The sequence below is a fragment of the Nerophis lumbriciformis genome, linkage group LG26, assembly GCF_033978685.3.
Source record: "Nerophis lumbriciformis linkage group LG26, RoL_Nlum_v2.1, whole genome shotgun sequence".
Lineage (NCBI taxonomy): Eukaryota > Metazoa > Chordata > Actinopteri > Syngnathiformes > Syngnathidae > Nerophis > Nerophis lumbriciformis.
This window is the reverse complement of record NC_084573.2, coordinates 13,919,765-13,933,369: the sequence shown is the minus strand read 5'-3', so window position 1 is coordinate 13,933,369 and position 13,605 is coordinate 13,919,765. Positions and strand designations below refer to the sequence as shown.

At 40.6% G+C, this 13,605-nt stretch overlaps 1 protein-coding gene across 2 annotated transcripts in view; it reads left to right on the top strand.

Annotated features, from left to right (window-relative positions):
* The window catches only part of prep (prolyl endopeptidase), a 165,894-nt gene that overhangs the window by 139,990 nt on the left and 12,299 nt on the right, over nucleotides 1-13,605 (top strand). For both annotated transcript variants that reach the window (XM_061987343.2, XM_061987342.2), the window contains 9 exons: nucleotides 5,963-6,096; nucleotides 6,308-6,438; nucleotides 6,531-6,740; nucleotides 6,877-6,998; nucleotides 7,073-7,178; nucleotides 7,284-7,475; nucleotides 7,558-7,755; nucleotides 12,757-12,860; nucleotides 12,965-13,196. In XM_061987343.2, the coding sequence (XP_061843327.1) occupies nucleotides 5,963-6,096; nucleotides 6,308-6,438; nucleotides 6,531-6,740; nucleotides 6,877-6,998; nucleotides 7,073-7,178; nucleotides 7,284-7,475; nucleotides 7,558-7,755; nucleotides 12,757-12,860; nucleotides 12,965-13,196 (1,429 nt within the window). The remainder of the gene's footprint in view (nucleotides 1-5,962; nucleotides 6,097-6,307; nucleotides 6,439-6,530; nucleotides 6,741-6,876; nucleotides 6,999-7,072; nucleotides 7,179-7,283; nucleotides 7,476-7,557; nucleotides 7,756-12,756; nucleotides 12,861-12,964; nucleotides 13,197-13,605) is intronic.

The window sequence follows — 13,605 nt, the reverse complement described above, 5'->3', positions numbered from 1 at the left end:
TGGGGGTGGTGACGCTTCAAACGGGTTAGCATGTTTGACGTGTTGCCAGAAGCATACCCTACCGCTGCTGAACAATGTCAGCAAACCGCTTTCGCTTTGTTGTCGTAGCCCGGTCGCTGCTAGCATGCCGTTTGTTGTGCCTCGGTGTGCATTGTTTACACAACGTGCGCTATGCTACTTAATATGTCCGTGTGGAAACTCGTTCGGTACACCTCCGAACCGAAACCCCAGTACCGAAACGGTTCAATACAAATACACATACCTTTACACCCTTACCATACATCCCCCACCCCCTACACATTTCTATTACATATAAGATGTCCGGGGCTAATAGAAGTGTGGAAATTGATGTTCTGTGTACCACACGCACTCACCCACACACACACACACACACACAGACAGCAGGCCTAGACAGGAGGAGAACAAAGTGTCGGTACACAGAACATCAGAAGGTCAAATGTGCGAGAAAATGAGAGCAGACAGTGTTGACAAACAATGTTGCAACCTTGTGTGGGAACCGCAGGTGCAGAAACACAAAAGAAGAATCCCTGTGGGATGCAGAAACTGGCAGAGAAATTTTCCGTGCAACGTTCATATTGTTGTTACTCAGCCAGCGTTTGTGGGTCTGATGGACCCGTTGCATTTTGTGGCTTTTAATGCCTCACAATCAAACACTTTTATGTTAAAATACTGAACAGATGTTTACCTTATCCCAATAAACATCTGTTCAGTATTTTAACATAAATGTGTTTGAGTGTGAGGCATTAAAAGCCACAAAATGCAAAGGGTCCATCAGACCCACAGACGCTGGCTGAGTAACAACAATTTGAACATTACACAAGGGTTAAACTGCGTGCGTGGGCTGCAAAACATAATATGAAAACTGCATAACATTGTTTTTTTTTTTTTTACATTGGCGATATCGATCATTATTGATATTTTTATGACCTATGGCAGGCCTGGGCAATTATTTTGACTCCAGGGACCACATTTAGAGGAAGAAAAATGTGTATGGTGGCCGGTATATCTATTTTTAGGAACACTTTTTTTGGAGCGGCATAGCTCGGTTGGTAGACTTCAGGGTTCCAGGTTCGATCCCTGCTTCCGCCATCCTAGTCACTGCCGCTGTGTCCTTGGGCAAGACGTTTTACCCACCTGCTCCCAGTGCCACCCACACTGGTTTAAATGTAACTTAGATATCGGGTTTCACTATGTAAAAGCTCTTTGAGTCACTCGCGCAGTGTTTTTCAACCACTGTGCCGCGGCACACTAGTGTGCCCGTGAGATATTGTCCGATGTGCAGTGGGAGATGATGTCATTTCACCTAATTGGGTACTCCGGCTTCCTCCCACCTCCAAATACATGCACCTGGGGATAGGTTGATTGGCAACACTAAATGGTCTCTAGTGTGTGAATGTGAGTGTGAATGTTGTCTGTCTGTGTTGGCCCTGTGATGAGGTGGCGACTTGTCCAGGGTGTAACCCGCCTTCCGCCCGAATACAGCTAAGATAGACTCCAGCAACCCCCCGCAATCCCGGAAGTGACTAGCGGTAGAAAATGAATGGATGGGTTAACAATATATTTTGCAAACCAGTAATTATATTCCGCAAATAGTGTGTTGTTGTTGAGTGTCTGTGCTGTCTAGAGCTCGGCAGAGTAACCGTGTAATACTCTTCCATATCAGTGGTGGCAGCAGGTAGCTAATTGCATTGTAGATGTCGGGAACACGGTTTGTCCTGATCACAATATGGGGGAGGCAGCGTGCAGGTAAAAATGTATCTAATGCTTAAACCAAAAATAAACAAAAGGCGAGTGCCGATAAGAAAAGGCATTGAAGCTTAGGGATGGCTATGCAAAATGAAACTGAAACTGAACTGTCTGCAAAGTAAACAAAAACATAATGCTGGACGACAGCAAAGACTTACAGAGTATGGAGCAGCAGACAGCGTCCACAAAGTACATCCGTACATGACATGACAATCAACAACAAAATAGGAGTGCAAGACAAGAACTAAAACACTACACGCAGGAAAACACCAAAAAACTCAAAATAAGTCACGGTGTGATGTGACAGGTCGTGACAGTACACCTACTTTGAGACGAGCTATAGTGATGCATGCTTGGTTATGGTTTGAATTTATATCCAACAATTGCAAGAACAACTTTTTACTGTCAATATCGGCTGCTGAGTTTAATTTTTTTATGTTTTCTGCTAGTGGTGTGCCTCAGGATTTTTTCAATGAAAAAAATGTGCCTTGGCTCAAAAAAGGTTGAAAAACACTGCAGTAGAGAAAAGTGCTATATAAATATAATTCACTTCACTTCACTTAGGGCTGGGCGATATGGACGAAAAAGTATATCTCAATATATTTTTACTTAAACTCGATATTCGATATATATCTCGATATATTTTCTGGTGAAAGTATGCATGTAAAGATTTTCATTTTTGAGCGATATTCGGTAAAATTGAAATGAATGACAACTGTACTGTAAACAGTCAGTGGCACTTTTATTTACCCAGTTAGTCAAGATGGGTATTAACAGCACAGAAAAGAAACTGTTTATGTAGCACAGAATTACATAACATAAATGAAATAGAAAAATATTATTCCTACGTAAAATAAATAACATAGCTGTGCAAATAATACAAAATGTATCAAACTCAGATAAAAAAATACATTTGCAAACAGGCACTTTGTGATTTCCATTCCTGGTTCGATGACCCGCCCTATCTTGCCTCCGATTGGCCTGTCCCTAACCAATCGTGAGGTCAGGGGGAGCTCCACTAACCACGTTAAACCCAGATTCCGAACTAACAAAGGTCTTAACTCATTCTCTTTCTATGCTACATCAATATGGAATGCACTCCCAACAGGTGTAAAAGAAAGGGCATCTGTATCCTCCTTCAAAACCGCACTAAAAGAACACCTTCAGGCAACTACAACCCTAAACTAACACCCTCCCTTCCACATAATACCTCTTCGGATTATAAATAATCTAATGTAAACAATCAAATGTAGACACTTTTTCTTATACTTTCTGATCTCTCTCTCTCTATGTCCACTACTTGCTGTACATATCCTACCGAGTCAGTCCTACACTGTTTCAATATCCATTTCTCTGATGATGCAATTGTTGATGCTGATTGTTGATGACTGAAGTGTTGATACCAACCAAACCTAACCCCCCCCTCCATATCCCCCACCCCGGATTGTAAATAATGTAAATAAATCAATGTATATACTCTGATGATTATCTTGTGTGATGACTGTATTATGATGTTAGTATATATTTGATAGTATATATCTGTATCACGAATCAATGGACCCCGACTTAAACAAGTTGAACAACTTATTCGGGTGTTACCATTTAGTGGTCAATTGTACGGAATATGTACTTCACTGTGCAATCTACTAATAAAAGTTTCAATCAATCAATCAAAGACTCATCATAGTAAACAACCAACCAATCATGGATGTTCTTATACTGCAAGCAGGTCTTGGAAGGAGGAAGGAGAGGGGTTTAGTCGCCCGTGGAGGGGAGCGGGGGAGAACAAGGAACACAACAAATAAGCGGTGTTTGGTAATTTCAACGTGAAATAAATTATATCAATATTACGGTAATTCATATCTTGTTTAAAAATATATCGATATATCTTACAAACTCGATATATCGCCCAGCCCTAGGAACACTAATACAAAACCACACAATAATATCTGATTGAATGCTTAAAACGTTATGACTAAAAAATGTAATGTAATTTTAAATTTTTTTACTGAATGAGACACCCAGAAAGTACCGGTACATGGGAAAAAAAGAATGTGAGTTTGAGTTTATCTGGAACATGCATGCATACAACATGATACATCACAATTTCCAGTTTCTCTATTCAACATGTTCGAAAAGGAGTAGGAAAAAGCAGAGCTTATTTAATCCTACACTTTTTCTTTTGCATGGCAGTTGCTAAAACTTTTGTTCACTTCCTGTTTTCAATTTATTCACAACATACTCCATAAATAATAAAAATAAATACATAGATAAATAATAATTAGTGAAGTAAGTTATATTTCATATGGTGAGATGAGTAAGATTATCTAGAAAATGAATGAATGGATGGATGAAATAAATTCAGAATGTTTATCGTGGTCATGGTTCTTCTTTGTACTTTGTAAACACTTCAAGTTTGAAGAGTTTTTTGAAGTGGATCATATTAGTACATTGTTTGATTTCTTTGATTAATCCATTCCATAATTTAATTCCACATAGTGAAGGTCTTAAGTGTTGTACGTGCATACAAATGTTTTAAATACATTTTTTCTCTAAGATTATATTTCTCCTCTTTTGTTGAGAAGAATTGTTGTATATTATTGGGTAGCAGATTGTAGTTTGCTTTGTGTATAATTTTAGCTGTTTGCAAATTCACTGTCGTGGAGTTTTAGTATTTTCGATTCAATGAATGTTGGATTTACAATATTAACTATGAACGATAAAACACTGAATATTAACATATGAACGTCACGCCCCCAATGGATCAACATATTTGCATATTTGACAATCAAGCGAAACGCAACAAAAATGCAACAAACACAGCGAAATATGAACGCGGAGGATAAAAAAACCCCACCTACAATCTGATATATCTGATACATCACTAAGCTTTAGAACTTTGTTATAAAAATCTCCTTCTGTGTCTGTCCCTGACACCCACATTTCAGGCTGTCACTCTGTGGAAATGCTCCTCTTCCACACTGCTTGGTTCCTTGTCTAAGCTGCTGTGACTTAGATTACCATAGTAACTAGTATATCATGCAAAAGGACAGATTCCAACCATTGAAAGACTTTGTATAGTTCAAGACATATGGTTATTTGAAAACATCACTGCACATCATAATGGTAGCTACAGTTTACATCTTAAAGATCTAAAAAAAAGTATTTGGCAATGTCCAGCGGGCCAGATTGAAAAGCTTAACGGGCCACATGCGCCCCCCGGGCCTTAATTTGCCCAGGTCTGACCTATGGAAATTGTGGACCAGGAGAAAAGTATAATAATTGTTTACATTTGTATTTCAAATGTAACCGTCCTCTGATTAGAATCCCCTCTACTATCAAGGCATAAAGGAAATTAAATGTCAACACAATCATGCAAAACACTCAATGTAAACACAATTTCAAAATCACAAAACACTTAAGCTTAAATTAAGGTGCAAAAAATAAGGAATATATAAGAAATTCTTCTTTAAGTGTAACAAAATAGTGCACATGTAAACAGAAATCTGAGAAGAGCAATTTTTTGCGGGTTTACTGCCTGGAAATTAATGGGTCTGTGTAACTTTTAATTTGGTCTGTTGTTCTTATTTAAGTAAGGGAATTCATTTATCTTATGAAGTAATTATTATTGGACCAAATTATTATGTTAAAGTACCACATTTGTTGTATTCTATTCATTCAGTCCTGCACTTTGGTTTCCACCTGTTGTTTCCATACATCTGAATAGGGAACGGACAAGAGTTGAAAAGAAAAAAAATTGCCCGGCAAAGGACTATGGTCCAATTTGGGAAAAAATGCCTTTCCTGTTTCATCCACAATTAATTTGCTTTCCACAGCACTCAATCTTGAATTTCTCTTCTCACTCCATGCAGAGAATCAACAGCAAGACAGCAAGATAGCACAACCAAACTTGATAGTTGATACCATTGCGCAATTGGCTGTTAAGTGTGTCCCTCCCATTGCTCACTGACCACTTACTGTTTTGCTAGGTTACCAGACAGCGAGTGCTTTTGTACATGCAACCAACCATGCTTCATTCTTTCCGGTTTATTCCGACCAAAAAATATATATATATCAAACACATTTTTTTATTGATATCGATTACGTGTCTATTGCAATATACAGGTATATTGATATCATTTTACTGTCCCAGCCCAAGGTCATACAATTATTTGATTTTGTGTTTACCCACCAGGCGTTCGTCAGTGCTCAGAACCAGCTCACATTGCCCTTTTTGGAGCGCTGTGAGGTTCGAGATCTGTTCAAGGAGCGCATGACTGAGCTGTATGACTATCCCAAGTATAGCTGTCCTTTCAAAAGGGGAAGCAGGTAAGTTGAGCATCAACAACAACCAAGATCAGGCCAAGAACAACCCTAAGGTGCCACACTTGACACCTGCAGTCCACCATGTATTAATGATAATAAGACTAGCACATAGTGGTGTGAGTGTGCCCTCTCCTAGGCCTTAGTACCAGTCAATTAGGTTATTGTATTGCTCTGATAACCCATTTGTCTGATGTCCATTCATCTTAATATGCAGGTATTTTCACTTCTACAACACTGGCCTTCAGAACCAGAGTGTAATGTATGTGCAGGAGAGCCTGGATGCAGAACCTGCTGTCTTTTTGGATCCAAACACATTTTCTGATGATGGGACAGTTGCCCTGCGAGGTACCAACTGAGTCTTGTAAAAAAAAAAAAAAAAAAGCATTTGCTTGTCAATTCATTTCCTAGCTGTTATGGTGTTTTTCCTCCTCTATAAGGCTACGCATTCTCAGAAGATGGAGAGTACTTGGCTTATGGAACTAGTGCCAGCGGGTCTGACTGGGTGGAGATCCACTTCCTGCGCGTGGAGGGTGCCAAGCTGTTGGATGATTGTCTAGAGCGGGTCAAGTTCAGCTGCATGTCCTGGACCCATGATGGGAAGGGACTTTTCTACAACTCCTACCCTAAGCAGGAGGGCAAGAGTGATGGTGAGTTCAAGAGAAAAAAATGATACCTATTCTTTCCACTTTTGTTAAAAAAAAAAAATTAGCATTACTGTTTTTTTTTTGTATAGGCTGACGTTATTTACATTATTCGCCCAATTGACCCGTATGTTTTTTTAAGGCACGGAGACATCTACCAACTTGCACCAGAAGCTGCACTTCCACATTTTGGGAACGCAGCAATCTGAGGACGTGCTGTGCGCCGAGTTTCCTGATCAACCCAAGTGGATGAGTGGAGCCGAGGTAATTTCTTGTCCTGAACTGAGGTAGAACTTGTGTTTTAGAGGTGATTGATGGTGTAAGTGTGAACTGTGCAGGTTTCGGACGATGGCCGCTATGTGCTGCTGTCCATCAGGGAAGGTTGTGACCCTGTCAACAGATTGTGGTATTGTGACCTCAAGACTACCCCTAAGGGCATCACAGGCATGTTTGACATTACTCTAATCATCTCGTGTTTTTGTTATTTATTGGCGATACAAATATCTGGGTTTTTATTGGGGTGGTCATCTTTCCTCTTCGCAAATCCAGGACTTTTGCCATGGGTGAAGCTTATTGACAACTTTGACGCCGAGTACGAGTATGTAACCAATGAGGGGACAGTTTTTACATTCAAGACAAACCTGGACGCCCCACGTTACCGCCTCATCAACATCGACTTTGCCTCTCCGGCTCAGAAAAACTGGACCGAGCTCATCCCTCAGCATGATAAAGACGTCATCGGTGACCACTGCAGCATCTTTAAAAACATGCCCAAAATATTTTGTATTTTTTAGCTCACCGGCATTCTTCTCTCCTCTCACAGTATTCGCCACCTGCACATACTCCAGCTACCTGTTTGTGTGCTTCCTCCATGATGTGAAGAATGTCCTGAAAATGTATCTTCTGAGCTCGGGAGAAGAGCTCAGGACCTTTCCTCTGGATGTCGGCTCCGTGGTCGGATTCACTGGACGGAAGAGGGATTCTGAGATATTTTATTATTTCACCTCCTTCCTCTCACCAGGTACCACTCACCTGTGGTCATATTGGTTTGATTGCAAGATGTTGTGATACTGATTTTTTTCATTGGAACTCATGGAAATGATCCAATCCAACACTATTTAAGTAACATTTTTATAGACCCAACTCAATGCGCCCTCTGCTGGGTGCTACGAAGTACTGAATCCATCACGCCTACTTTGCTTCATCCGTGGCGCTTGGAGGTATGGGGAGGGTGTTGGTTTAGCCACAAGTAGGCGTGCAAATCCTATTATTCTGCCATCTGATGTAATACACCCAATGTCTGCATTTTATATGCATTGAAATGTAATCTTAATCCAAACAATGGCAGCAAATATACATGCACATAATCTGTCACATTTTATCTAGGGCTGAACGATACGGTCGAAAAAGTATATCTCGATATATTTTTAGTTAAACTCGATATTCGATATATATCTCGATATATTTTCCAGTGAAAATATTTATATAAAGATATTCATTTTTGAGTGAGATTCAGTGAAATTGAAGTGAATGACAACTGTACTGCAAACAGTCAGTGGCACATTTATTAACCCAGTTAGTCAAGATGGGTATTAACAGCACAGAAAAGAAACTGTTTAAGTAGCACAGAATTACATAACATAAATAAAATGGAGAAAAAAAGAATGTATGAATAAAATAGAAACATATTCTTACTACAAAAAATAAATAACATAGCTGTGCAAATAACACAAAATGTATCAAACTCAGATAAAAAAAATTAATTTGCAAGCAGGCACTTTTTAATTCCCATTTGACGATATAATGGACTGTCACAAAAGTACGGTTCTGTGGTCCTACTAGACCACGCGTCTGTGGTCAGCGCCAAGTAAGTGACTTGACTTAGGTAATTGTGCGACTATGATCTTGTTGGTTTCAAAATGATTCAACTATTCCAATGTCAAAATATAAAGAGTAGAAATATTTAACAAAATGTCAGCTACTGTCTTGTTGTAAAACACCAATGAAAATGAAATGTAGTATTTAGACGGGCTTTACTGTAGCAAAAGTCATCACATGTCCACAATCATGTGTGTTCTTAAATGTGTATTCCACGTCTTCCATGTCGAGAGCAGTTTTGATTTGGGCTCACATGGTAAACATCTCAAATGCTGGCCATTGTTTTAGCCAGACGCATATATTTGTCCAAATGTGGCCAAGTAGATGCATTGTGGGTTTCCTGGACGTCGTCTACATCGCAAAAAGAAAAATCTAAGGAAGAGAATCCCTCTGCCATCTTCCACTAGTTTTTTTTAAATATATAAATCGCCCGCTTGAAAATTCCCTCTTCTCTTCTCTGGCTCTCTCGTCGTCATTTGGGATGTCTGTTGTGATTCCCCTTCCTGGTTCCATGACCCGCCCTATTTTGCCTCTGATTGGCCTAATCTCAACCAATCGTCACTCATCATAGTAAACAACCAACCAATCATGGATGTTCTTATATGTTCAAGCACGTCTTGGAAGGAGGAAGGGGAGGGGTTTAGGAGCCCGTGGTGGGGAGCGGGGGAGAACAAGGAACACAACAAATAAGCGGCGTTTGGTCAATTTAAAGTGAAATAAATTTGATCGATATTAGGATATTTTCTTAATTCATATCCATCCATCCATCCATTTTCTACCGCTTATTCCCTTCGGGGTCGCGGGTGGCGCTGGAGCCTATCCCAGCTGCATTCGGGCGGAAGGCGGGGTACACCCTGGACAAGTCGCCACCTCATCGCAGGGCCAACACAGATAGACAGCCATATCTTGTATTACAATATATCAATATATCCTACAAACTTGATATATCGCACAGCCCTACTGTGGTCTTAAATCATCACGGACAGGTTTAACCCAGTGCTTCTCAATTACTTTCTGTTATCCCCTCGCCCCGGGAAAAAGAAAACATTCCTCACCCCACTCTCCGCCGTGACTATAAATAGTATCATTTGTCTATAAAATTGTCATAATTTCAACCACCTTTGCATAACATTGTATCGTTAACGTTAAATAAAAGAAAAAAACAAATATAGATCAATTTACAACAAAAAATTATTTTATTAACATTGTTTTTAGTCTGTATTAGAACAGATTTAAAGTGACCGACTTGAATGATTTCATACTGAAAAATAATATTTTATGAACTCAATAAATAATATCCATCCATCCATCCATCTTCTTCCGCTTATTCGAAGTTGGGTCGCCGAGGCAGCAGCCTAAGCAGAGAAACCCAGACTTCCCTTTCCCTGGCTACCTCTTCCCGCTCCTCTCAAGCCAGCCGGGAGACTTAGTCCCCCCACATGTTCTGGGTCTTCCCTGTGTTCTCCTACCGGTCGGGCGCGCCCTAAACACTTCTCCAAGAAGGCGTTCGGGGGGCATTCTGACCAGATGCCCGAACCACCTCATATGGCTCCTCTCAATGTGGAGGAGCAGCGGCTTTACTCTGAGTTCCTTCTGAATGACAGAGCTTCTCACCCTATCTCTAAGGGAGAACCCCACCACCCGACGGAGGAAACTCATTTCGGCCGCTTGTACCCGTGATCTTGTCCTTTCAGTCATAACTCAAAGCTCATGACCGTAGGTGAGGATAGGGACGTAGGTCGACCGGTAAATTGAGATCTCTGCCTTTTGGCTTGGCTTCAATAAATAATAATAAATTCAAATTGATGAGCAAAATGAACTCAGAAGTATATATATTAAAAACTTAAACCTGCAAGCAAAATGAATAAAACAATTTCTGCAGATTTTTTTTTTTTTTATCAAAATGAAGTAATGTAATTTGTAATTAAATTATAAAAAGGCTAAATAAACATGACATATATTTTATTTGTTTTTGTTCATTATTAGTATTAACATTTCAGCTTTTTCTCATTCCATAATACCTTTAGCTCTAATTATCCATTTGGAGAAAAACACCCACGTTTTGTGGCTGGCTTGCGTGTCATCAATGGGATGCCTCCAGGCCGGTGAGAAGTGTTAGCACTCGACGTAAAAATGTCTCCAGACTCTTATTCAGCACAATTGCTAGCCGTGAGTCGTGCGACTCCAAGGAGACAAGCAGCTCCTGCACTAAAGCAGCATATTGCACAGACATCCACACCTGGCGCCGTCTAATAACAGCGTTGCGGTCTTCAATGCACGCCGAGCTCGACTCCACGGAAGTCTGTGCAGTAAAACGAGGTGACCGGCTGCCCATACACAATGGCCTCTCGCTTGCGTGGAGGTGCTTCACGGGGCATCAAGATGTCAACGTTTGCTTTTTGCCACTGCAGGCTGTGAAAGTGCTTGATTGGAATGCAGCGGCGCCTGCTTTTTAAATGTTTATATCGCCAACAATCACCTCATTGGATGGTGGCAGCCAAAATTGTCACTCTTATCAAAATTGTATTAATTATGCAGCTCTAAAATCAACACAGCTGTATTTCAGACTGTAATGATGTCAGAACCTCTTTGAAACGTCATCACACACTCTTTGCAGGATACCCGCCGGGTAATAAAAATAAAAATTATATATAATAAATGTTTTGAACTTGAAGGGAAAATGCACTCTTTTGTAACTTTGCCTATTATTCACAATCCTTTGAATACATGTCTTTCTTCTTTTTATGCATTGTAACTAGTAAATAAATGCGATCAAAAAGCCCTTGCAATGGAGCCTATGGGAATGCCTCTATTTGGCCTATAAAGCCCTATTAAAATCCTACCACCTCCATTAAGGGTTTTATATACAAGCTGTAAGTATATATGTAATGTAGTAACAGGCACATTCATAATAACATGTAATATTTATCTATTCTGATCATTGTAGGCGTACGGCGGCGCATTCATTTCCAAATGCCATCACAACGTTAGCTTTTTCATTCGACAACATCACTGATTACTACTAATCATGAGAGCCAACAAACAAAACATCACTTACTGTACAATGTCTTCGTGTGTTTCTCGCCATTCATACATCCTAAATTGGATGCCAACGTTGACCAACTTGTTGGAGTTTGTCTTAATCATTCTACTATCAAGGTAAGAGGCATTATTTATGATCAAGAAAAAAATTCCCCGAGCTCCGAGGCGAGATAGCAGCTCACGAGTTGATGTCAACAAAGCCACACAAGCTAGTCAGCTCCCTCTGATCACAGCGCTGCTATAAATATCCTACAAATTCCACAAAAAAGTGCAGTTACCCTTCAAGGCCTCTCAATGTTTTAAATTCCTTCAAATTCTCGTAAAAAGTTTTAAATAGACCCTAAAAAGGTGTTTTAAAAAAAAAATATATATATTATGTTTAAAACAAATGCATAAACTTCAGTCTGGCTTTTTTGAATGTTTTGATTTTAGAAGGCGCTATTCATAACTACAAAATGGACTAATTCAATTTTCCAGTCTGCTCAGAGTTTATAGAGCACAACCATAGGGAGCTCTATGCACGGAGCGGTATAGCCGCGGACATTACAAAAGCCCACAGCAAAGCCGAGTTTTTTGTGTTGGATAGGTAAGTGCCCCTAGTCAGTGGCCGAGTGGTTAGTGTCCGCCCTGAGATCGGTAGGTCATGAGTTCAAACCCCGGAGTCATACCAAAGACTATAAAAATGGGACCCATTACCTCCCTGCTTGGCACTCAGCATCAAGGGTTGGAATTGGGCATTAAATCACCAAAAATGATTCCCGGGCGCGGCCACCGCTGCTGCCCACTGCTCTCCTCACCTCCCAGGGGGTGAACAACGGGATGGGTCAAATGCAGAGGACAAATTTCACCACACCTAGTGGGTGTGTGACAATCATTGGTACTTTAACTTTAAGTACAATGATTTGTGGCTGTAGAACTTTTACCTCTGACGGGCCACCACAATTACATAAATGTATTGGAAACACTGCACGTTAGTGAAATATTGGTTTATTAATTTATCATCACCTGTTCAAAATCTCTTTAGAAAATCTAGAACTTTTGCTGCGTTGCTTGGGTCGTTGAAGCAAACAACTTGTGAATACTTTCTTCTTTTTGCATCCAGCCATCATTTACCACTGTGACTTGACCAAGGACCCACTGCAACCTCACATCTTCAGAGAGGTCACCGTCAAAGGCTTTGACCCTTCTGACTACCAGACCACCCAGGTAGTCTTAAGAAATGGTGGTCGTATGGGAGAAAGCTACTGTAATCACTGTCTGCTGCTCCTGTCCAGTGTCATTTCCATCTTATGACGATGTTCCCTCTCCAGGTCTTCTACGCTTCCAAGGACGGCACACAAATCCCCATGTTCATCGTTCACAAGAAGGGAATCAAAATGGACGGCTCCCACCCGGGCTTCCTGTACGGCTACGGCGGCTTTAACATCTCCATCACGCCCAGCTACAGCGTCTCCCGTCTCATCTTCGTGCGGCACCTAGGCGGAGTCCTGGCTGTCGCCAACATCCGGGGAGGTGGCGAGTATGGCGAGACCTGGCACAAAGGTAATGAGGGGAGAGCAGACTTGGGCAAATAAAGCCCGGGGGCCTCATGCGGCCCGTGGAGCTTTTCAATGTGGCCCGCCGGACATTACCAACTAATTTTGTTAGATCTTTAAGATCAAAAATGTAGCTGCCTTTATGATGTGCAGTGATGTTTTTAAATGACCGTAAGTCTTGAACCATACAAAGTATTTCAATTAGAGATGTCCGATGGCTTTTTTGCCGATATCCGATATTCTGATATTGTCCAACTCTTAATTACCGATTCCGATATCAACCGATACCGATATATACAGTCGTGGAATTAACACATTATTATGCCTAATTTTGTTGTGATGCCCCGCTGGATGCATTAAACAATGTAACAAGGTTTTCCAAAATAAATCAACTTAAGTTATGGGGAAAAAATGCC